Here is a 22,318-nt window from a genome sequence, read left to right on the forward strand (position 1 = left end):
CCGATCAACGACTTCGGCTTTGTGCTATTAAACTGCAATCAGCGACTTTTGCTTTTTTAATTTTTTCTCTCGATCTTTCCAGGGTACAAACTGAGGGTACGAACTGTTCAGGGTACGAACTAGGTTGCACCCTAACTAGGCTACGGTACCCGATAATTTCCTTTCAATCCAAGCTGTAGGCCACACATTTGTTGATCCAAACTACCGGTATTCATTTTAACTATTCAAAACTACTATCTTATAGACATAAACATGATTTTTTTTTGTAACATCTTCTTTTTTTTATTTTCCCTTCATATCTTAACTTTTTCTGAAGGTGTTGTGGCCGTGCCAAATTTCTTTCAACTCAATCACTTACTTCGGTCACAAGCACGTTTTAACGTTCGCGTTTTGTCGCTTCTACCTTTTTCTCTACCTTTGCTATGTTGACGTGCATTGTTTTTGATATGATGGTCACAAATAAAAACAACTCAACTGAACTGACATGACGAGTTTTCATATAATTGTTCAAACATTTTATTTCTATTTTCTCTGCACGATTTCAACGTTTAGCGATGTTAGAATGATGCAAAAACGGCAATGATAATTAGGCTACGGTACCCAATAATTTTCCAAAAAAACTTCAAAAAATCTGCGAATAGGAAACTCTCCGAAAAAGGCTATCTCCGAATAGGGAACTCTCAAAATCGGACTCGCCGAAACGGGCCATTCCGGTGGCAAGTGATGCCTTCTGACTTCATCAAAGCTGGACTTCAAATCAACACAACGGTGTATTTGAAGATTCTGATTGATATTTTGCTGCCCTGGATTCGTAGAAACTACGATGCTACCAAAGTCATTTTTGTTTAAGACTCTGCTCCAGCCCATGGAGCAAAAACTGTCCAAACTTAGAATCTTCCCATGTTTGTCCTGAAACACACTTGGCCTAGTAGTTGTTCAGGTCTGAACGTTTGCGGCTATTGGCTTTCGGCGTAGTTGAAGGACAGTCTAACTCAATTACACACTCTAACCTCAACTCTCTTATTCGAACAGCATTTCGGAATCTTGATACCAATGAAGTAAAGAGAAGCTGTTCACGTTTTCACCAGAGAATATCCAAAGTAATCTAAACAAAGGCCATCATAACAAGAAAATGTAGAAATCCCAATTTAATTGCAGAACCCTTTATATTTAATAAAAAAAAAACTTCTCAATAGTTCCCAATCAACTACCATACAAGGATGCCAGATTGGGCTACTTATCGCGAATTGGGCTACTTTTAATTCGCTTCGCGACTTGAATTTGAAGGTTTGCGATTTTTTGAAATTTGCGACTTTTTGGGCTACTTTTTACTTCCCAAATCTCAATGCCTAACAAAGATGAAAGTGGAAAGAATCACAGAATAATCGACTTGCATCACGTCCCTCACTTTGGAGAGTTTTTACGTTTTTCTCTTCTCTCTTTTTTTGATAAAATTGGCGTGATTACCCCTTCCACGTGACCACGTGTACTGTTCCTAGCTAATGAGCGAGTAGCGTCTTGCTGAGTTTTACCATAGATGGTTTTACCCAGTCGGCCGAGTCGAACTCGAGTATTGGCTATTGTCGCCTCACTATCAGCATCTAGATCTATGCGTTTGTTGTTATAAGGCAGAAGTTTCCCAGGGGTTTTTGTAAGTAGTTGCTATTGATAGATTAGACTTGGAGTGTGAATTTTGTGATAGACTTATTTTTTGTGGTTAAGATTTGGGTTTAAGTTTGAATTAGTAAACGTTAAACAAGATATGTACGGTATTGTTTAATTAGACAAAGACTAGAGGCAGGCGCGGATTTATGGAGGGGGCCCGGGCCCCCCCCCGAAATTTTGTGAAAAATTGTATGTTTCCGCATCAAATGGTTTGATATGCTTCTAAACAGCTGATATTAGTCCCTCGGCATCACAATTGATGAAAATGGTTGTTTTAATGTCTATTTTCTAGCATATTGTATATGTCGTACAGTCGTAGTATCATTGTTCATATCTGTTTAGCTTTTTCTTTCTTTTTAATTGATTTTCAAATTTTCTGGCCCCCCCCGAAAAAAACTCTTAGATTCGCGCCTGACTAGAGGTGTAGTGGGTAGTAATGTAGCAAATGTTATTAGCCCAATGGAGGCTAGCTGTGACAGTCTTTTAATATTTTAAGTCAGCAACAATGGTAGCACAATAAAGCTAATTGAGTGATGTTAAAACCAATTTTGTGACCAGTTTTCCTCTGGTTAGCGCTACCAACTAAACTCTTCTCGTTAATCTTTGTTGTGCTACCATCATTGCTCACTTTTATTAAATCTTAAAATAAGTGGAAACAATAGGCAATAATTTTATGTTGAAAAAATAGTCAATAAACAATCCAATAAACAAAATAGTCAATAAACAAAGTTTAATTGTACAGTAGGAACTGATAGGCCTATACAATGCAATATCTTACAATTGGGACATGTTGGAAAATTATGCAACATACAAAATACAGTTTTCCTTGAAAGAAACACATCGCGCAAAAATTGGGCTACTTTCAAATCCATTTTGCTACTTTTTGTAAAAAAAATCTGGCAAGCCTGCTACCATAATATTCAGCCTGAAATGTGCATAAGATGTGAATGGTGATTTTGTTCCAATTACTAAGTTATGTATAATATATTATATATATACTGTATACGGTAATATTCTTTCATTGTACAGGTGATTTCTAAAATGGCTAAAGGATGTAATATATTTGCTATGACTTATAATTTTAAATCTGTATTGAAAACAAATTTAATACCAAAATTTAAAGGGAAATTTGTCAAATGCTTTTCAGCTTCACATACTTCTTTCATGCCCAAGAACTGTACTCAATCAGCTGCATATACAACATTTTTACAGAACCATCTTTTGGGACCATTGCCATGTTTTTTCAACCAAACAAGACAATTTTCAAACTTATTGGAAGACGATGATAATGATAGAGCTCTCAAAGAATTAGATATAACTTTGTTGAAGCCTCACCCTGAGTGGCGGAATGTTGCTGCTGGTCCTGTGTGGGGAAAAGGTGACCAATTTCATCAGTTACTTTGGAAAAAATGGCTCAAAATGCCAAATATTCAAAAACAAAAATTCAAGCAAGAAAATGCATGGGATAAGTACTCTCGACAACATGGTCATACTCCTGTTGATTACATGAAATCTGAAGGTATTTTTATGCAAAGTTGTTTTTGTTCTAACCACTACCACAAATGTATCATAATAATATATATGATCCATAATCTTTTTTGAACCTCTCTGGCATCCAGGACATAACCATTGTATGACCCCATTGCTACCAGTTGCACTGCTGCTGTGACTTGACAAAATTTGCAATGCATTTTTTGTCAAGCTCACACATTTTTGTCAATCATAACAATGGTTTTAGCAATACTGGAGCTGTATCACTTTTTCTTTAGTGAGCACTGTTAAAATATGCAGCACTAGTTATTATCTAGTCAAATTAAGTCATGATTAGTTTTATCAAATATTAAGAAAGGTGGATTTTGATATGCAGTAATAATATTTTATTTTGTGACCATTGTGACTACAGGAAGCAGAAAAGAGATATACCGTGGCATATAGTCATCAATTTAGCTGCTCCCCTTATTTTGGCGCATACCGTTTTTAAAGTGTTTTGCTGAGATACAGTGCTCTAGAGCTTTGTTTTTTCAAGAGCTGTGCAAGCGTTCTTACCATTCGTCCACACAGCCAACAGTTTTGTGGTTGTGCACACTGCACATGCTATGTTAAAATGCTTCATGCCACATAATATTCGTTAGCTTTATTGTTGCTTCTTAATTGTTTTGTGATATCATGACAACAACAGCCAATAAACACACAGTCACACACAGTAAATAACTGTTTTGCAAATCAAGAAAAAGGCCCAGGTGTGCGTGATTTACTTGTTACCTTACATTAGAAGGGTGGGATGGGTGTTGGTTTTAATTTCTCTTCTCCTGATGAAGTGATTCAATAAGGTTAACAGCCTTGTGTCTGTCTATCTATACTTTCTACGCTTTGTTGGTGGTGCATTTCCAGCAATCATTTGCTCATACTCCAAATCGCGGGATTTTTGAACCTTCCGCAAACTGTCAATAAATTTCCAAAGTGTTTGACGGTCCATCCCCAGCTCACTTTCGATTTTCTTTTGTGTGGCTTTAGCATGATTGTTTGTTCGATCATAAAAACCAACATTGCATTACCACATGAATGATGTGTCATAGCATATGCAAGGTACTTACTCTATATGTACCAACCAAGACAGGACACATTTTTCCGCATAGGTCTAGGCCAGTGGTTCCCAACCTTGGGGTTAGGGTTTTGCTCAAACGTTTTGTGGGAGTCGCAATCATCGACATTGATCTTGCTGTTGGTCGGACGGTAGCAAGCTATTTAAAATCAACATAAGATGTCGTCATCCAAAAAGGGTTGGGAATCACTGGTCTAGGCTATGGTGAGTTTTATACATAGGCCGTGACAATGTGCAGCTTAAAATTTGACTGAAAGACGATCTGTTTGTAGCCTACATCCCGAGCATAAGTTGATAGTTTGAGTATTAGTTATTAAATATAGTCTTTATGTATATACTTTGTGTGATTTTGAGTTACTTTTGTGCTACTGTTACCATTCAATCAACCGACTAGATTTTGGCGCTTGTGCTGGATATCTAAAAACGTGTCTGGCAACACTGGTAATTGCGAGAAATTTGTTGATTTTTAACGTAAAATTAGGAGTTTTGCAGTGATTTGAGGTTCAGTATTCACACTTTAGCAATTTGGATTCTCAAAACTATCATTTTAAAAGGATATACATACTGTAAAGTAAAATTAGCTTAGATTTCAAAATTGAAATTACATCGGCCTTCACTTCAGTCAGGCCTAGAGTTCGCACGGTGTCAAGACCTTTGTATATACTGTAGATCATAGGCGTCGAAATAGGGTGGGCGGCGCCCACCCTGCCGTGAAACGAGGGTGGGCAAAATATATTTCGCCCACCCTGTTTTCATGACCTTATGGAATGTTCGTTACAATTATTTCCGTTTTTGTTAAATGCTGAATTATCCAACCAACTGCAGACCAATTACTTGTTTTACGCTATTGAATATCGCCGCGGTTAGAACCAAAAACCAGCATCTGCAAACCATTTTCGGTACTCACTGCATTGTTGTTGCTACGGCAACTGCCACACGTTGGCAATACCGAGTGAGAGAAAGCCACGTTTGATCTTTTCTCCGAATGCTCTCACTTTCGTTACGTCACAATGAAACTTCAGTCCCGGGTCAGCGTAAGGGAATATGAATATGACATCATAATGAACATGACAATAAAATAACCCATACAAACTAAAGACGTATTGAAACCGCATGATGTTGTCATTTCATTATTGAAAAGTTAAACATGAAGCAAAGTCAAACATCTATTCGCGCATTCTTAAAACCAGCTTCCAAAAGGCGTCGAGATGATAATGCTGAAGAAGCCACGTCCAGCACGAATGAACGAAGAGATGACATTGATGAAGAAAGAAGTGCTTCAAGGATGGACAGTGGTGAAGTCAATGTCTCAGGCAATGCACCGGTAGTTGTAGAAGACAGCATGAGCCATGGATCTCTACCTGTTCCATTTGACGTTAGTATGTTGCCGGATCAGCTTCCGACTCGGGAAGGTCGTGTGTTGCAAAGGAAGCTTTTTTCCGAATTCCAGTGGATGCGTCTTAACCCTGATGGTACTTGTCACTGTAGCTGCTGTTTGTGGGCCTCGGAAAACAATCGGTTATCTGCCGCAGACCAACGGAAGTTATACAGCAGTCGATGGGCAAAGAAGTCTGGAGGTTGGGAGCATTACCATAAAGGAAATGATGGAATCATAAAGCACAAATACTCCTCTCATCACAACTCATCGGCAGAGGCACTGAAGGTATATTAAGAATTACTTCTGAGATACTGTTTTTTTGAACTATAATCGAAAGGTTACTCAATCATTATTGTTTGTTACAGCAGTATAGTAGCAGAGCGGCTCAACATTCATGTAACATTAGTGTACGATGGCTAGTTGCTTGTAAGCAAAACGACACATTTGCGAAACTTTTTTTGAAAGAGCTTCCATAAGCGCAGGTTATATCGCATTCAGGTTCAGCGCAATCCGTTAGATGTGCATTGTGCATGTATCCTTATGTAAAATATTTTATGCGCAAAACAGATCAATTAAAATTGAGACAATCAAATGAAGAAATTTCTGTTTCAGGTTTGCTTGGACGACCCACACCTTAGAGTGAAACTTGGAAACATGTCTTTAGAAGAGCAAAGAAAGAACCGGCTAACCCTCACTGCTATTTTTGATTGCATTCGCCACTGCGGGAAACAGTGTATCTCCTTAAGAGGCCATGGTGATGAAAAGAAAACAGGAAATCTTTGGAATTTGGTATACTTGGTTGGACGATACAACGATGAAATAAGCAACTACTTGAAATCTGATTCGGCAACAAAATTTATGTCACCTGAAATTCAAAATGAGGTGTTAAAAATTCTGTCTCATTCAATACTACGCAAATTAATTGCTACAATAAAAGAAAGTTCCGAAGCCTTCTGGCCTATACCAGTGGCAGAAAGCAACCATTCTACAAGTTACGTCTTCTCCCTAATTGCTGATGAAACCACTGATATATGAGCGTCTGCATTCGTTGCTGCACGAGTACTTACCAAAGTGATGAATTTTTCCTTGGCTTTTTTGAAACCAGCAAGACCGATTCAAATACACTGTTTCGACTGATTAAAGATGGGTTAATGCGGCTTGGCTTGGATATTTCCCGCCTTCGTGGCCAAGGTTATGATGGTGGTAGTAACATGGCTGGAAAAATCAATGGCTTGCAACAAAGGATGAAACCGGAAAACTCAAAAGCTTTGTATTTCCACTGTGTCGGCCACCAGCTTAATTTAGTTTGCCAAGACGCGTGTTGTGAATTTCCTCTTGTATCACACGTCATAAACACTGTGAATAAGATCGTGAATTTCGTGAGAGAATCACCGAAACGTCATGCATGGTTTGCGTCGATACAAGCCGGAGATGGTGCCAGCAATGCAGGATCCACGACAACCAAGCTCCGACCATTGTGCAACACTCGATGGGTGTTACGCAAAGACTGCATTGATTCCTTTTTACTAAACTACACCAACTTGATGAATCTAATGGAAGAAATGAATGAAGACGGTTCAGTTGCAGGTGCTGTGAGGTCATCCGCGTTTTCTCACCTCCTAAATCTTAAAAAATTTGAAACTTATTTAGTTCTACGTTTGCTGCAACGACTTTTTGCCATTATACATCCCGTTCACGTGAGGTGCCAGTCATGTCGTGCTACAACAGGGGATATAAACAATTGGATACAAGAACTCGCTGCAGCTTTGACGTTAGACTTACAACGGTTTGGCAAAGAACTCTTTGCTGAAACCAAAGCTCAGACAATCGAAATGCAGATTGATTTACCTTCAATTCCACGGGTCCGTCGCACTTCTACTGAAGGAGAAACTGAGAATTTCTACGTGAATCTGTTCAAAAGTGTTTTTGAAACCGCAGCAACCTCTCTTCTTCGTCGTTATCAGTCATGTCCGCTGCAGGTTTCGAATGCATTGCGACGCCTTCTGGAAGATCCAGATGTGACCCGTGCAGAAATGGAAGATGTATGCTTGTTTTATGGCGACTGGAACATGGCAGACGTTGTGCGAGAGCGCCAGCTTCTGTTTGCTCGATGTAGAAGACTTGACCGACCAATCTCAGTGCAAGAAATTTGTGAACAAATGCGCAAAAATTCTGCTTTAGCCGACATGTCACCAAATTTCATCTTAGCATTGAAAACTTATATACATTGTTTTACCAAGTTCTGCGTGCGAAGCGGAGCATTCTTTTTCAACTCTCCGCAGATTGAAAACATATCTGTGTTCCACACAAACGCAATAGCGCTTGAATGACCTGGCAATTTTGAACACCCATCGTGAACATGCTGAGGCACTTGATCTCGCCGCAGCAGTTAATGAGTTTGTTTCGCGAAGTCAGAGGCGTCGCAACAAGTTTGGATGGAGTACATAAAGCAGTTAACAATGTGTTGTCTTTCTGTATGTCAATGTCATTCATTTGTTTTTGGGTTTTTTATTAGTGCTTTCGGGTATGTACGCCTATTTCCAACAGGTTACATTTCTTTCCGTCTTGGTTACGTTTGCTTTTTTGTATAATGTCACGCTGCATCTTGTTTCCATTTCGGAAGTTCTGAATACATTTTCCCCAAACGTACAGTAAGCAGCGTGATCAATTGAAAAATTATTTTAAATCTAAAAAAGTTGGTCAAATAAACCTTTTTCTGTTCAGCACTACTTTACAACTGAGCTCGTGCTGCGTAATTGAATGACCACATTGCATGTAAGCTTGGCGTGGTACAAAACCGCTATATCCGCACAGTCAGCAGTCACCTGTCCGAACATTTTGCAGCACATCTGAAGGCGCCACTTTAAAGATAACAGGTCACGAGTCACGCGCTTTTTAGGTCGCAAAGGAAAACATCAAAGAAGTTTGTTTAGTTTAGCACTAGCAGCGCTCATAAGATCGCAAGGCGCAAGAAAGCAAACATCAAACCTATTAAAGCTTAATTGCTGCAGCGACTCTAAAAGCAGTCTTTGTAAGAAAGACTAAATGCGAATTTGTGAACATACACACTCAATGAAATTTGTTTGAAAACTCTGGCCCACCCAGAATTCCTCTCTTCTAAGAAAAAATCGACGCCTATGCTGTAGATCGCTAACTTTTGCTAACTGCATTATATTATCATCCGAGTAAACAAAACGTTTCTCAGACATCCGATTATAAATATTTTAAGCATTTCATTCCAAACTGATTTTTCACAGAATTCATTGACCAGTACCAAGGAAAGCTGACATGGCAGGAATACTTTCGAAACAAAAAAGGATTTATTCAACGACAAAAGACTCGGAGAAACTGCAAGGTTACTTTAGAGCAAAAGTTCTCAAACTTTGCGTCCGGACGCCCTGGTGCGTCGTTTCAATTTTTCAAGGGCCTCATACGATGATTCCGTTTCGTATCTAAACTCAATTGCGGTAATAAAATGCTTACAGATATTATCATCACCTGACATGTGCATTCAAACACATTGTTAGGAGAATTTAGCGATCGAATATAATTTTACAATCACATAGCACAGTTCTAATTGGAGACAAATGGAGGCTTGAGACCATGGCGACGCTGGAGACAAAAACAAATAAATAAAAATTAATGAAAGCCCTATTGCTGGGTGTATTGCAGTTGCAGGACGCAGGTCCAGCAAACTTTTCCAAATGCGTCGCAACGAAAAATGTTTGAGAACCACTGCTTTAGAGATAAATTGATTGCTATCCTTAGAGTGAGAAAGCATTTTTGAAATTTTGACATGTTCGTGTTCTTGCGAATTATTGGTCTTTTGAATAAAGAGTTTTATATTATAATTAATAAATGTATATAATGGGTTTCCTCCACGGTATTGTATTTATTTGTTTGTGTCTGCATTGAAGCAAGGTTGTTAGGTGTGTTTCATTGTTAGTTTCATTAATTACTGTATTTGTAGACTAAAGGGGTGATTACTACGGGATCCCCATGTCCATTGTGCCGCGATGAGATGCTCTTGACCACATACAAGGTAACTAGGCAACTTATTAAAAACAATGTTTGTGACACGCGCAATAAAATAATTCTATTGTTGAATGACAACTTAAGCTCTCGCCCAGTAGTTCTACGGTAATTCTCCTCTAATTTTCAGAAACCTCTTATGCTGTAACCTATCCTTTACTTTCCAGTTTTGCCAAACGTTTGTGTTTATCAACACATCTTATAAAACCGTGTTTACGGTGTTTTCACCCTTACTCATTACATCCAGAAATTTTACCAAAAGCAGCCCAAGCTTACTAACAAAAACGATTGAGAAACTTATCCTGGTAATGACTCAAACGTGAAACTACCGTTGTCGGTCAGGGGTGTCTAATTTTTTTCCCAGGTGGCCCAGATTTGATAATGCTGAAGCGCCCATTTGTCAACAGCCTCTGGCAATCTTATTTTGCCTAAAAAAAATGCATACGGTATATTATATATATATATATATATTATATAGTGATATGGTGTTATTTTATGTCATGTTAATACAATAAAGCTCCATGCAGGTTTAAATGTTTTGTTATGTAGGCTACACATATCACGGGAAGTGATAAGTTATTAGGCTGTAAAATTTATCTGCTTTTCCGCCATTAATTAGTACATCCAGAAAGTTGTACAGCACAGCTGTGTTAACTGTTAATGCGAAGAATGAAACTGATGTCTTCATGTCTCTACCCAGATCAGGTCTGGTTCGAGGTTAATGGTAGACAAGCGTAAAATACCAACTATTCGCTCAGGTTTGATCTCAAGCTGTTCTTGTCCAAGTTCATAACCGAAAACGTCTGCTCACACAAATATGTTGAGCCAAAAACGGATTGTTTTTAATTTCTGTACAACTTACAAAAATTATAGTTTTGAGAGAGAGTTTTCTTTCTTGTACCAAAGAGACAGCCAAGAGACAACAATACAACAAGGTTGAGCATTGTAACAAATTAACAATATATTTTACATATGTACAATTGTACAAATAGTTTTAACAGTCGAACGTTTTTGGCTTAACTTAAGCTCTCATCAAGAATCTGAAAATATTAATAAAAATGCAATAAGTGTCAACTTCTTGAAGGTAACTTTGTAGCTAGCTCAAGCATCAAGAAATGTGCAGCGATTAAAAGCAATAGTGTGGAAAACGGACAGACAGACGAAAAACAAATTACATTAGGAAACTACGGGCTGATCAAACCAAGTGTAGACAAACATTTATTGAAATAACAGTACATCCAAACAGGAAATAATTTATACATATATAGAAAAGTATAAATAAACAAAATGTACTCGTATTTTTCAATATATCCTCCCTTTGCCTTCACCAAACGCCTTAGTCTGTTGTGCACTTGACTGCATGAGGCACGCATGGTGTCTGATGATATTTTTTCTAACAAGTGCGCAATTTTGCCTTCAGAGCTGTAACGCTTGAATGATTTGATGAACAGGCTTTACTCTCCAAGATGCTCCATATTGCGAAGTCCATCGGGTATAAATCAGGAGAGGATGGAGGCCATAATTCCTTTGCACCCTGCCATATTCTCCTTACACCAGTCCTGGACAAGATTCGCTGTGTGGGACGTAAGTTGAAGAGTTATTCCGTCTTCTCCAAATGTTGCATTGATCCAGGGAATCAATTTCTCCTTCAACATTTTCAAATAAACATGTTGATTAACTTTTACTCCCTCTTCAATGAAGTAGAGAGGAGTTTTTTGACGAGTTGAAGTTGCCCCACCCCAAACCCTCACAGAAGCTTGTTTCTATCTCCGGAACATCAGCCTTTCATTTAGTGGGATATCTTCTTTATTCTTTGCATAAATACAATCATTCTGATGATTATGCAAGCCTGGACAGTGAATAACTTGTCTGTCCAAAAACTGGTCGTCTATGAACAATTCTTGAATAGTTGCATTTATTGTGCTCATTGTAAATGCAATCCTAAAATTTTTATCCTGAAATGAAAACGGATTATTTTGTCAATAGCTATATACCGCAAAGGAAATATCAATTTTGCTTTTTAATAAGGTTTATTTTTAACAATCAAAATCTGTCTACACTTGGCTTGATCATCCTGTACATAACTACAAAAGAATTTGCGCCACAGGGTACAATTATTGTATTTTGTACGTGATACATATTGAGGAGAATGGACGCGCCTCTTGCAAATAATTGTTTGTTTAAATTTGGGTTGTAGCGTTTCATTAACAGCGTTTCCTGAATTTTTGTATCAAATTGGGATTTGCCTTTGCGTAAAATTGTAAACAAGTCAGTAGAAAATTTTCGATCTGTGCAAAAAGAACACTACATGATATGGTCTTTGATGGCACTTTTCTTTAAGTCTCTGAAGTTCAGATGCTCCCGTACTCTCGTGGTCAAATGTCTGGTGGACATACCGATGTACGTCAATGCCGAATCACGCAGAAACTCTGTACGACATTTGAGCAGAGAGACGAAGGCGTCTGGGGCTTTAGTTGAAAATACAAACTAATTTTGAATGTTTTGTAAATAGGAAAAACGTCCACGTCAAATTTGCTTTTCACAAACTGTCCGATTTTACCGGAATGGCCCGATTCGGTGAGTTCCCTATTCGGTGAGAGCCTTTTTTCGGTGAGAGCCCTATTCGGTAATATTTGGGTTTTTTGGAGGATGGGTTTTTTTGGGGGTTTGGGGTTTTTTGGAGGTTTGGTTTTTTTGGGGGGGTTGGGGTTTTTTGGAGGTTTGGGATTTTTTGGGGGTTTGGGGTTTTTTTGAGGGTTTTGGTTTTTTTTGGGGGTTTGAGGTTTTTTGGGGATTTGGGTTTTTTTGGGGGTTTGGTTTTTTTTGGGGGGGTTTGGGTTTTTGAGGTTTGGGGTTTTAGGTTAGGGTTGTTAGGGTTAGGGGTTTTAATTAGGCTACGGTACCCGATAATTTTCAAAAAAAAATTAAAAAAAATCACCGAATAGGGCTCTCACCGAAAAAGGCTCTCACCGAATCGGACTCACCGAATAGTAGCAGACCCGATTTTACGGGCAAACGTTTTAATCTAGATTCTTTTCCCACAAACGGAATGGACAAGCAATGCTTCATGTTTAACTCATTTTCAGCCTTTTCTTTTTGGTTGGAATTCGCGGAGATAGAGCGATTCAATATTTTCTCAAAGTACGATTTTGGATAACCATTATTATAGATTATAGAACATTTGTTTTAATTTGTCTGTTTCAATATTAAAAACAGTATCATTACAGCGAATCATTTTAGCCCGAGTTAATAGGCACATGATCAAACCAGATTTCCATTTCGATAGGCATAGTGTGTCAAAATTCAAAAACAAACTAGTATGGGTTGGTTTGCGGCAAACCCAAGTATCAAATCCAGTGGCATTAACTTAATTTCTACGACCAAAAATGGCAAGCTTTCGCTTGCTTTTTCAATTGTAAATTTGATGTTTTTATGTAGAGATTTCAGCAATTCTAAAAGGCTTCACATGAAATCTCATTATTAAATACTGCAGAAATGTCGTCAATGTAACGTAAGAACAACTTTGGGTGAAATGCTAGATGCTTTTTAAATAGTTTTGTTTCCAAATGTGCCAGAAAAAAATTAGCAATAGGAGGGCCCAATGAGGATCCCATGGCAACACCGTCAATTTGTTTAAACATTTGGTTTTTGTACATAAATATGCCTTCGGTAGCTACATTCATTAACTTGACAAATACATTGTATTTTTCACTGTTGCACACTATTGCTTTTTATCGCTGCGTATTTTTTGCGGAATGGGGGCCCGTTTCGGCTAGTCCGATTCGGCTATTACCCTATTCGGCTACAGCCCGATTCGGCTAGTCCGATTTGGCTAGTCCGATTGGGCTAGTTCCCTATTTGGCTACAGTCTTTATCAGTTAGTTCCCTATTCGGCAATTTTTTGAAAATCCAACGATAATCCTTCTGTAATCCAACAAAATCCTTTTGTAAATCCAAAGACGCCTTCTGTTTATTTAGAGAATTTTGTATTTTATTCCACAATAGGCTATCGTTTCTTTTGCATTCTTGCATTTTATCCAGTGTTTACCTTTAAGTGCCTTCCCAGACGGCAAAATCCGTAATTTTTGTTGTCTGGGTTGGTTCAAAATATGTGTTTTACATCAAAACAACATTTTTTATGGTTAACAATACAGGTTAATGAGATAAACAGAAGTGTTTTGTTAGTTGTTCGAGTGTGTTATTGTTCAAAATCATAGGCGCCTAACTATTTTTTTGGCCGTGGGGGCGAAAGCGTGTTTCATCAGCAGCAACGTAAATTCAGCAAATGTCACGCAGATGGACGACGTAATTATGCCGTCACACTAGGATTGCTTTTATTGCCACACTCGGAGTTATCGCTACGTTCGACCTACCGTTAATTATTATAAACAAAACTCGACCACTTCTGTTAAGCAAACACATGACATGCGTCTGCGTTAGCTAGCGGTTGATGGACTGCGACTCTTTAAGCTAAGCACAACATAAAGTTTAGCAACGAACTAGATTTATTAGCATGAAACAAAAGAGACGAAAAGGTTTACTAAAAGGTACACTGTAAATGGAATGACAATATTTTGAAAATGGAATGCAAATACTAACTTGATCATATGCTTGAAAATATACCCGTGGAAAGTAAAATCATTCATGTGTACATCAATTCAGCAGCACGTCACCTTGAATAAATTTAAAAGTTGCTGACATCCGTAAGCAGCCCTTGAAAAACAGTTACGGAGAGACGTTTGATTAAGTTTTCGACTTGACATTGCTCCCTTTTCACTACAATATCGCAACTTATGACTGACCGCTGTCAAACGCCCGTTTTCGCGCTGCAGGTGAAACAACAGATGCGCATATTCCGCCTTTGATGGGGATTCTATGGCAACGGTCGTGTGTGCGCCATTCAGTTTGCGTGAGTCCGTTACTGCGTTGATTATGCGGCGTGTGCGCAATGCGGTTTGTACCAGCCCTTGTTGCGTTGGTTAGTGGTTACCTCGGGCCGAGACTTCAAGTTCATTTTCACAGCGAGCGATTCACTGGGCACTGCGCAATTCACTGCAGTGCAGAGGTTTCGACTTTCGAAAGCGACATCAAGTCTGTTTGCAAGCTCATAAAGCTAAACGCACGCTCCGTCTACGTAGCAAATTATGTTTTTTTTTGGGTGCATTCAACATCTGACTGACTCAACTTCTGCAGACGTTAAATCAATGTAAAAATGACAGATTTTGTTGTCTGGTGTGGGATTGTAGCATCGCTACTCGTTCTAGTGATTATTTATTGCGAAGCTGTTGCGGTTTGCATTCAAAGAATGTTTTCCTGCTGCCGATCGCTAGTTCATCTATTGTTTTATGTATCAATACAGCATAAAAAGTTGCCCCCACGCAGAAATATGCGTGAGGGCCTGGCCCCCACGGCTTAGGCACTTATGTTCAAAATGGAATGGCCCGTTTCGGTGAGTCCGATCCCTTAACGGGGGATTTTTTTAATTTTTTTTATTAAATTATCGGGTACCGTAGCCTAATTATCATTGCCGTTTTAGGGTTAGGGGTTAGAGGTTAGGAACTCACCGAATCAGACTCACCGAATCGGACTCACCGAATAGTAGCAGACTCGTTCAAAATACATGTAAAAACTTACATACGAGTTATTAATTACGGAGATAGCATAAATTTACTTCTCTAAAACAAAGTCATATATTATGTAGTCAAAGTGGCAAATGCCCGGACGGACAGTTTTTACGGTATTGCACGGTCCATCAATTTAGAGATTTAACCGGCGGTAAGTATTAACCGGCGATTCAATTCGATAATATCAAACCTCCATCTTTACACTCTAACTACAAAAAAAATTAGACTACAACGTCTGCAGACGTTGAAAAAAATTACACTGACTACAACGTCTGCAGACGTTGAATCAATGTAAAAATGACTGATTTTGCCGTCTGGGAAGGCACTCAAAGGTAACGATAGCCTATTGTGGAATAACATACAAAATTCTCTAAATAAACAGAAGGCGTCGTTGGATTTACAGAAGGATTTTGTTGGGTTACAGAAGGCATTGCCGAATAGGGAACTAACTGATAAAGACTGTATCCAAATAGGGAACTAGCTCAATCGGACTAGCCAAATCGGACTAGCCAAATCAGACTAGCCAAATCGGACTAGCCGAATCGGGCTGTAGCCGAATAGAGTAATAGCCGAATCGGACTAGCCCAATCGGACCAGCCGAATAGTAGCAGACCCTATTTTTTGATGCTTACAGTCAGTTAGCTAGTTAGTAGTTACCTTTACAAGAAGTTGAAATTTATTGCATTTTTTTAGGGCTTAAGTTACCCGAAAACGTTCGACTGTTAAAACTATTTGTAAATATGTAAAATATATTGTTATAATGCTCTACCGTGCTGTATTGTGTTTTGGCTGTCTTTGGTATTAGAAAAAAATAAGTCTCAATTTACTCTTTAAGTACAGGTGTTATATCCATGGATTGGTACTTGTTAGTATTGTAATGTATGGAATAGTCAGAGGTGGGCAGTTGCGCCGCTATATTTTTATTGGGGTAGCGGCTGTAGTAGTGGCGCTACTTTTTTCAATATAGCGGAGAGGCGCTACATTTCTTTGAGTCGCACTCCCGCTACTTTCCAATGTAAACTAAAAAATGACTCGTTTTTGGAGTTTTTTTTATGGAAACAATACTTGAAAAAATCAAACCAGAAATCAATCAACTATTGCCGGAAACATCAAACCGCTTAGATCCCAACAAGAGTGACACCAACACCAGTCACGACTTCGAGGATGAATGTTTTGATAAGTTGGTGCCATCGCATTAAACGTCAGTAGCCTACAGAACAAAAGTCAAGTGTGCAGGCTTTTTTCAGATAGAAGCAAGTCCTTGAGCATACCTAATGTCGATTTATAACGTCTTTATTAAATATATACAACACCTTTCAGTGCTGCGGTGGAGAGACTTTTTCATTGTGAAAGACGGAATGGCCCGTTTCGGTGAGTCCGATTCGGTGAGTTCCCTATTCGGTGATTTTTTTTTAAATTATCGGGTACCGTAGCCTAATCGTCATTGCCGTTATAGGGTTAGGGGTTAAGGGTTTGGAGTTAAAAGTTAGGGGTTAGGGTCTTATTTCAACGTTTAGCGACGTTAAAACCATGTAAAGCGGCAATGATAATTAGGCTACGGTACCCAATAATTTTCAAAAAAAAATTCAAAAAAATCACCAAATAGGGCTCTCACCGAAAAAGGCTCTAACCGAATCGGACTCACCGAATAGTAGCAGACCCGTAAAAGACGTGCTAAGCCAAATCGTGCAGGACTCAGCGACTCGCATTTTGAAATGTTCGCTTTTTAACGACGTTGAAATGGCAGTGTAAACGAATGATATTCGTTTTCGAGGTCATTTTGACGTCACAAAGTGCTTCCTGTGTCATTGAGACAAAAATAGTGGATGCCCACCTCTGGAAATAGTACAATGTTGGGTCATGCAAACACATGAAACTTTACAGAATCTGTCTTGTAAATGAACACTTGCAGAACATCCCTCTTTTGATTGAGTACATTGACCAGCAGACTGGAAAGCTTCACAATTCCTTGAGAACAGGCGTATGCCAGGCGAAGCAACGCGATCTTGTGTGGAGCTTTGAATTAGCTCAGCATTTGGGTGAGTGTTGTTTGTGAATTAAATTTAAAAAAAAGTTCAGTCCAAGTCACATGGTGAGATGGCGCAGCAGATAAGGTGTTAACTTTCCAAAAATACGAACCTGGTTCGGCACCCGGTTTAAGCTGGTTGTTGATGAACACCGCTCACCTCTGTCCAGGATATAATATATTGGGTGGGTGTAGTTGCTGAAGGAAAATTGGCTGAGAAATGGGGACTGGCCAACATTCTCTTTCGTTAGTGCCCAGGCTTAATACAATGAGAACCTTATCTCATTTCTCAAAGCTCAGTAATTGAGTATGGAACTACAGTACCTACCAAGCAACTGAATGGCAAATGGTAAGTTACTGTAAGTAAACCATGCATGTTGAAGGAAACCCAGCAAACTATTGAAATATATATTCACGATGGTAAGCTAATAATAATTTCAACGACTTTGAAGCAGACTTGTGGAGTCCATAGGATTTTTGTGTGTCCCGAGTCAAAAATAAGATTTTACAACTCTGTTTTGGAGGCTTTTTAATAGAAACTGGATTGAACGTAATAGTATTGTTTGTTGTGACATTATACCCATGGCTGTGAAGTCTGGCGAAAAATATACGATTCCGACTCCTCGGTTTATAACTGGCTGACGCCGGCTTCAGATTAGTCAGTTTTTTTGTAGTTTAATCTCTTTTAACAAAAAATTAATAAATATATACATGTGATCCTGCCTTACAAAGTTGCTGAAAAACACAAATTACTCAAAAGCTAGATTTTTAAATAACTTTGACACTCAAAAGCGGTCAAAGGAAACCATCTCTGCGAATTTTGTCACTACGATAAATGGTTGTCGAAATACGTGAAAATTGGGGTATTTAGAACTTCAAGTGTCATACCCCACATCTTCATGGCTTCCTCTTAGACTTGTATACTTTATCGGCGTCATGGATTTCTTCTTTAGTGTTTTATGCGTGATAAATCTATTCGGCACTTCGGTGTTGCAACTCTAGTTCTTCATTTTGAGATGAGACGGCAATTTTGTGGCGATATCCACTTTTTACCATATCTCTATTGTGACTGACGTTGTGGATCATCAAATACTTCGCGTCACGTTCTAGAATATGATTTTGTAATGGAAAAATACCGTAGAATGTTTCAAAATGCACCCAAACTTATTAAAAAGTTAAATTTACTCTAAAAACCAGATTTCTATATTAACCTCTTTTCTGGTTCCAATACGTCTTTCGGCTCTTAGAAGTGGTCATAGGAAACCCTATTTTCTGCTCATTTTGCTTCCAGTTTTGTCACACTACCATAAGTAGTTTTTGAAATACATGAAAATGAAATATTTGCAAGTTGCAACTTCAATGGGGTGTCTTTTTGGGTGTTCGGTTTTACCCAAAACCTCACCACATCAGAGCCCGGGCTTTTTGAAAATGGAAAATATGACACACTCTAATGCAGTGGTTCCCAACCTTTTTAGGCTTACGGCTCACTTCAGACGATAAAAATATTTTGTGGCACCCCGTGGCAGACAAACGATCTTTCACCTCGAATTCAGCAGGTTGTTGGAATAAACCTGAACAGTTTAACACCAAGCGCTTTAAAAAATGATATCCGTAGCTTTTCTACTTGACTTTCAGCTTTAATGCAGTGTGGAGAAAAGTAGGTAAGTTTGCTTGTTGTACCCTTAGGAAAGGCAATTTACAATAACACCTTCAGAAATCAATGTGATAATAGTAACACCTTTTCTTTGGAACTTGAATACCACTTTGAAACAACATTTTGATAAAAAAAATAAAATGAAATTTTCTTTTTAAAGTCAAAAATATATTGCTTCTCTCTTAGCAGACAAAATGGGCAAAAAACTTTCTAAGCAGAGCATTTACCTACCGAATTACAGTCGACAATCAACACAATTTGTATAGACATTGACATCACAAGCCACAACAATATCAGGATGCCACACTAAGAATTTGTGACCACAAAAAAACGTATAGCCACGCATACGGCATGACAAAAAAATTACCCTTAATGATGTAACAAAAACAATTGTGCATGAAAATTGTTATCAGCAACTATGATCTTCGCTAACTATTTGAAGACTAATAAAACTGAATATGAGAAATCGCTTGTAGCACTCCAGAGTATTGTAAATGGCAGTGGCGGCTCGTCCATAGAAACTGCACAACTGCAGCACCCCCTGCACATTTTAGGATTTTCTTTTTTTTATTAATTTCACGCTTTTTTTCTCATTTTCTCTACAGATCCTACCGACTAGAAGTTTCATAATTTCTGGATTTTAAAAAATATTATGATTTTTTAAGTTTTATGTTGGGAAGCCCTGAACTGCAAGCTCTGCAGTTGCGATCTTATAAAAGAAGAACAAAGATAAATTGTGACGTCATTTTTGGCTGAGGTTGCCTTAAAATCCCACAATTCCGAACTGCAAATTTTGCAGTTGCTGGTCAGGCTAGTTACTGTAGCACAGGGGTTCCCAACCTGGGGGCCACGTCCCCCTAGTGGGCCATGAGCCTTTTTCAAGGGGGCCATGGAAAAATTTGAAATATAATATTTTTTTAAATTTATCATCTCTATGTCCACTCCAACACTATATAACAAAACAAATAAATTAAAATTTAATAAAAATACTAGTACATTTTTTCCAAATCTTTATGAAATGGTCTTTAATTTCCGGTTGTTGTAAACAGTTGCGGCTGCGGTGAAACTAATAAACATCACTGAATTTTACCATTGAAATGGTGTTTCTTAATTTTTTTCTACTGTAAAGGTTGAAAAAATAGGGGGGTCATTGATTTTTCAAAATTTTCAAAGGAGGCCACGGTGTAAAAAAGGTTGGGAACCTTTGCTGTAGCAAGTATACTTCGTCGTTTTCAAGCACGATATTAGGTGGCTGCGACTGATGCTGTTACATGGTTAGACTAATGTGCTTTGATTTCTGCACAAAAACATAAAGCTTAGACTAGGTTATCATTATTGTTGTTACACCTAGGTTCATTGTTAACTTACGATAATAAGCTAAGGCAAAAGGTCACATGCTAAAACAGCCTATTTAAACTTGTTGAACATCAGGAATAACCTTTTAACTGCCACGGGGTCTTTAGAATGCCCGAGCCCTAAAAAAATACACACTGTTTGCAGTCACCATAACTCTGGTTTTTGTTTGCCAAACTGCATGGGTCTTACTTTTTTAGAAAGAGGAAGGCTTGTAAAAAATTACTAGGTTTGTATTTGAATTTTTTGTGCAATTTTCAATCGTTTATAGAGAATTTTTATTTTTTGTGCAAAGTGAAGTTTATGTGGTTCTTTCTTCGGATATGATAACGCATAAATATCACCGTGACAACGTAGAGCTTAACACTTGCCTGACATCTAGCGGTAACGTTTACCGCAGTTTGAAGGTTTTTTCAGATATCTAAAAAAATACACAAAATTTGTAAACATATTGTAAAAGACTGTTAAAAATGCAACAAATTTCATGTTTTGATTTTTTTCTGGCAGTTACCTTTCGCAAAACACTGCCGTTCAAAATCAAAGCCTTGCTCAAGCTAAATTCTGAAAAATACATCAAAAAAAGCGTGGCAGTTAAGTGCCCAAGTAGCCTCAGAATGCACGAAATACCATTAAAATAAGATATAATTTTATGGAGGCATGCCTCCATACGCCATACCCCCCTAGCTTGGCATCGCGCCTTTGGCGCTCGCTCTTTCACGTATACCTCCGGTTGCAGCACCCCCTGTTATAAATACCACGAGCCGCCACTGGTAAATGGCACCCCGGTTGGGAACCACTGCTCTAATATGTATTCTGATTGTGAAGTTGTGGCCGAAATTGAAACGGTGACTTTCACAAAAACTGACAAACACAAGCACTTTTGTTGTTTTTGAGCGCAATGCGGAGAACAAGAAAGCATTTCCTTACAAGATTGGAAATAAAAATTTTATTGTTTATCATTTTGTATCAAGTCGGAATCGGCTTTTTTAACGATTGCCACTCCTTGTACGCCTAAATCCCTCCTTCACAGCCCTGATTATATCAATCATGATTCCGACTCCATGTTGCTCAATCAACCAAATTTATCACTTGAGCTTTTTTGAGTTAAGTTTAACATTAGATTCCTATGAACCCTGTAATGTTACTTGGTTGGTCGAAATGTTGCTTCAGTTGAGAAAAGGCAACGTTTGCATGGATACGTGACATTTCAGATAGAGTTGTTTGTTGCAGGTTACCTTCCAAGAATTGTACCTTTTGTAAGATATGATTTCAAAGAGTTTCGCCTGAACCACCACGTCCTGTAAATCTTGTTGGACAGTTAAGCAATGTTCGGGTACAACTACTTGAATGGCACACAGAGCTTCGATTGCAGCAAGAAGGTAGTGCTTGATGCCAATAACAAGCGGTTCGGCGAAAGCCTTGAATGTTCATCATTCTAGCTTTACCAGCACTCACTTTTATTTACTCATTGTATCAGAAGATTTTCTAGCATTTTTACCTTTCTACTCGAGTTGCCGGGATTTGTGAGGTTTGATGTAGCCTAAATCTCCGATTAAAATTCTGTGTTAATTTTTTGGAAATATCCATCTCCAGCAAATCTCGTGCGGTTAGAACCGAACTGTTTAATTGCTAACAATATTGCAGTAATCTTTTGTTTCATCGAACTTCTGCTCGAAAACTTTCTTGGAATAAAACTTTAAAATATCTGCAAGGTTTTTGTGCGGTTTTGCGTGCACAAGTTCCACCATGCGCAACCAGACCTTCGTGTCTGGGAGAGCAACATAAATAACCAGTAAGCATAATCAAAGGTACTACAATAGTAGGCCTACCTAAGCCTAAGTAACAGATACAGAAAAATATATTGTTCCGAAAATCGATTGGTTTGAATCTTTATCGTCGGACTAAAAAAGGCTGTTCTTCACTGTTTTTCATATTTGTAGAGACTTTTACTCACTAGCTAGCTTAACGCAGACTCAGTTATTGA

General features: G+C 38.4%; 1 protein-coding gene and 1 pseudogene across 2 annotated transcripts; both read left to right on the forward strand.

The window, feature by feature from the left end:
• The first annotated feature begins 2,698 nt into the window (after nt 1-2,698).
• LOC145769505 (small ribosomal subunit protein mS40-like) lies at nt 2,699-22,103 on the forward strand. 2 transcript variants are annotated; one of them, XM_082581152.1, is made up of 5 exons: nt 2,699-3,043; nt 8,903-9,000; nt 9,616-9,687; nt 17,214-17,340; nt 21,565-22,103. In XM_082581152.1, the coding sequence occupies exons 1-5, from the start codon at nt 2,707-2,709 to the stop codon at nt 21,636-21,638; spliced, it is 708 nt and encodes a 235-aa protein (XP_082437278.1). In that variant the 5' UTR covers nt 2,699-2,706; the 3' UTR covers nt 21,639-22,103. The 2 variants fall into 2 exon arrangements, with proteins under 2 accessions (XP_082437278.1, XP_082437277.1); XM_082581151.1 differs by having other exon boundaries at nt 2,699-3,184; nt 21,565-22,101.
• Nucleotides 6,252-8,533, forward strand: LOC145769504 (zinc finger MYM-type protein 1-like; annotated as a pseudogene).
• Nucleotides 22,104-22,318: the final 215 nt, after the last annotated feature.

Source organism: Aplidium turbinatum, chromosome 4, assembly GCF_918807975.1.
Source record: "Aplidium turbinatum chromosome 4, kaAplTurb1.1, whole genome shotgun sequence".
NCBI classification, from domain to species: Eukaryota; Metazoa; Chordata; class Ascidiacea; order Aplousobranchia; family Polyclinidae; genus Aplidium; species Aplidium turbinatum.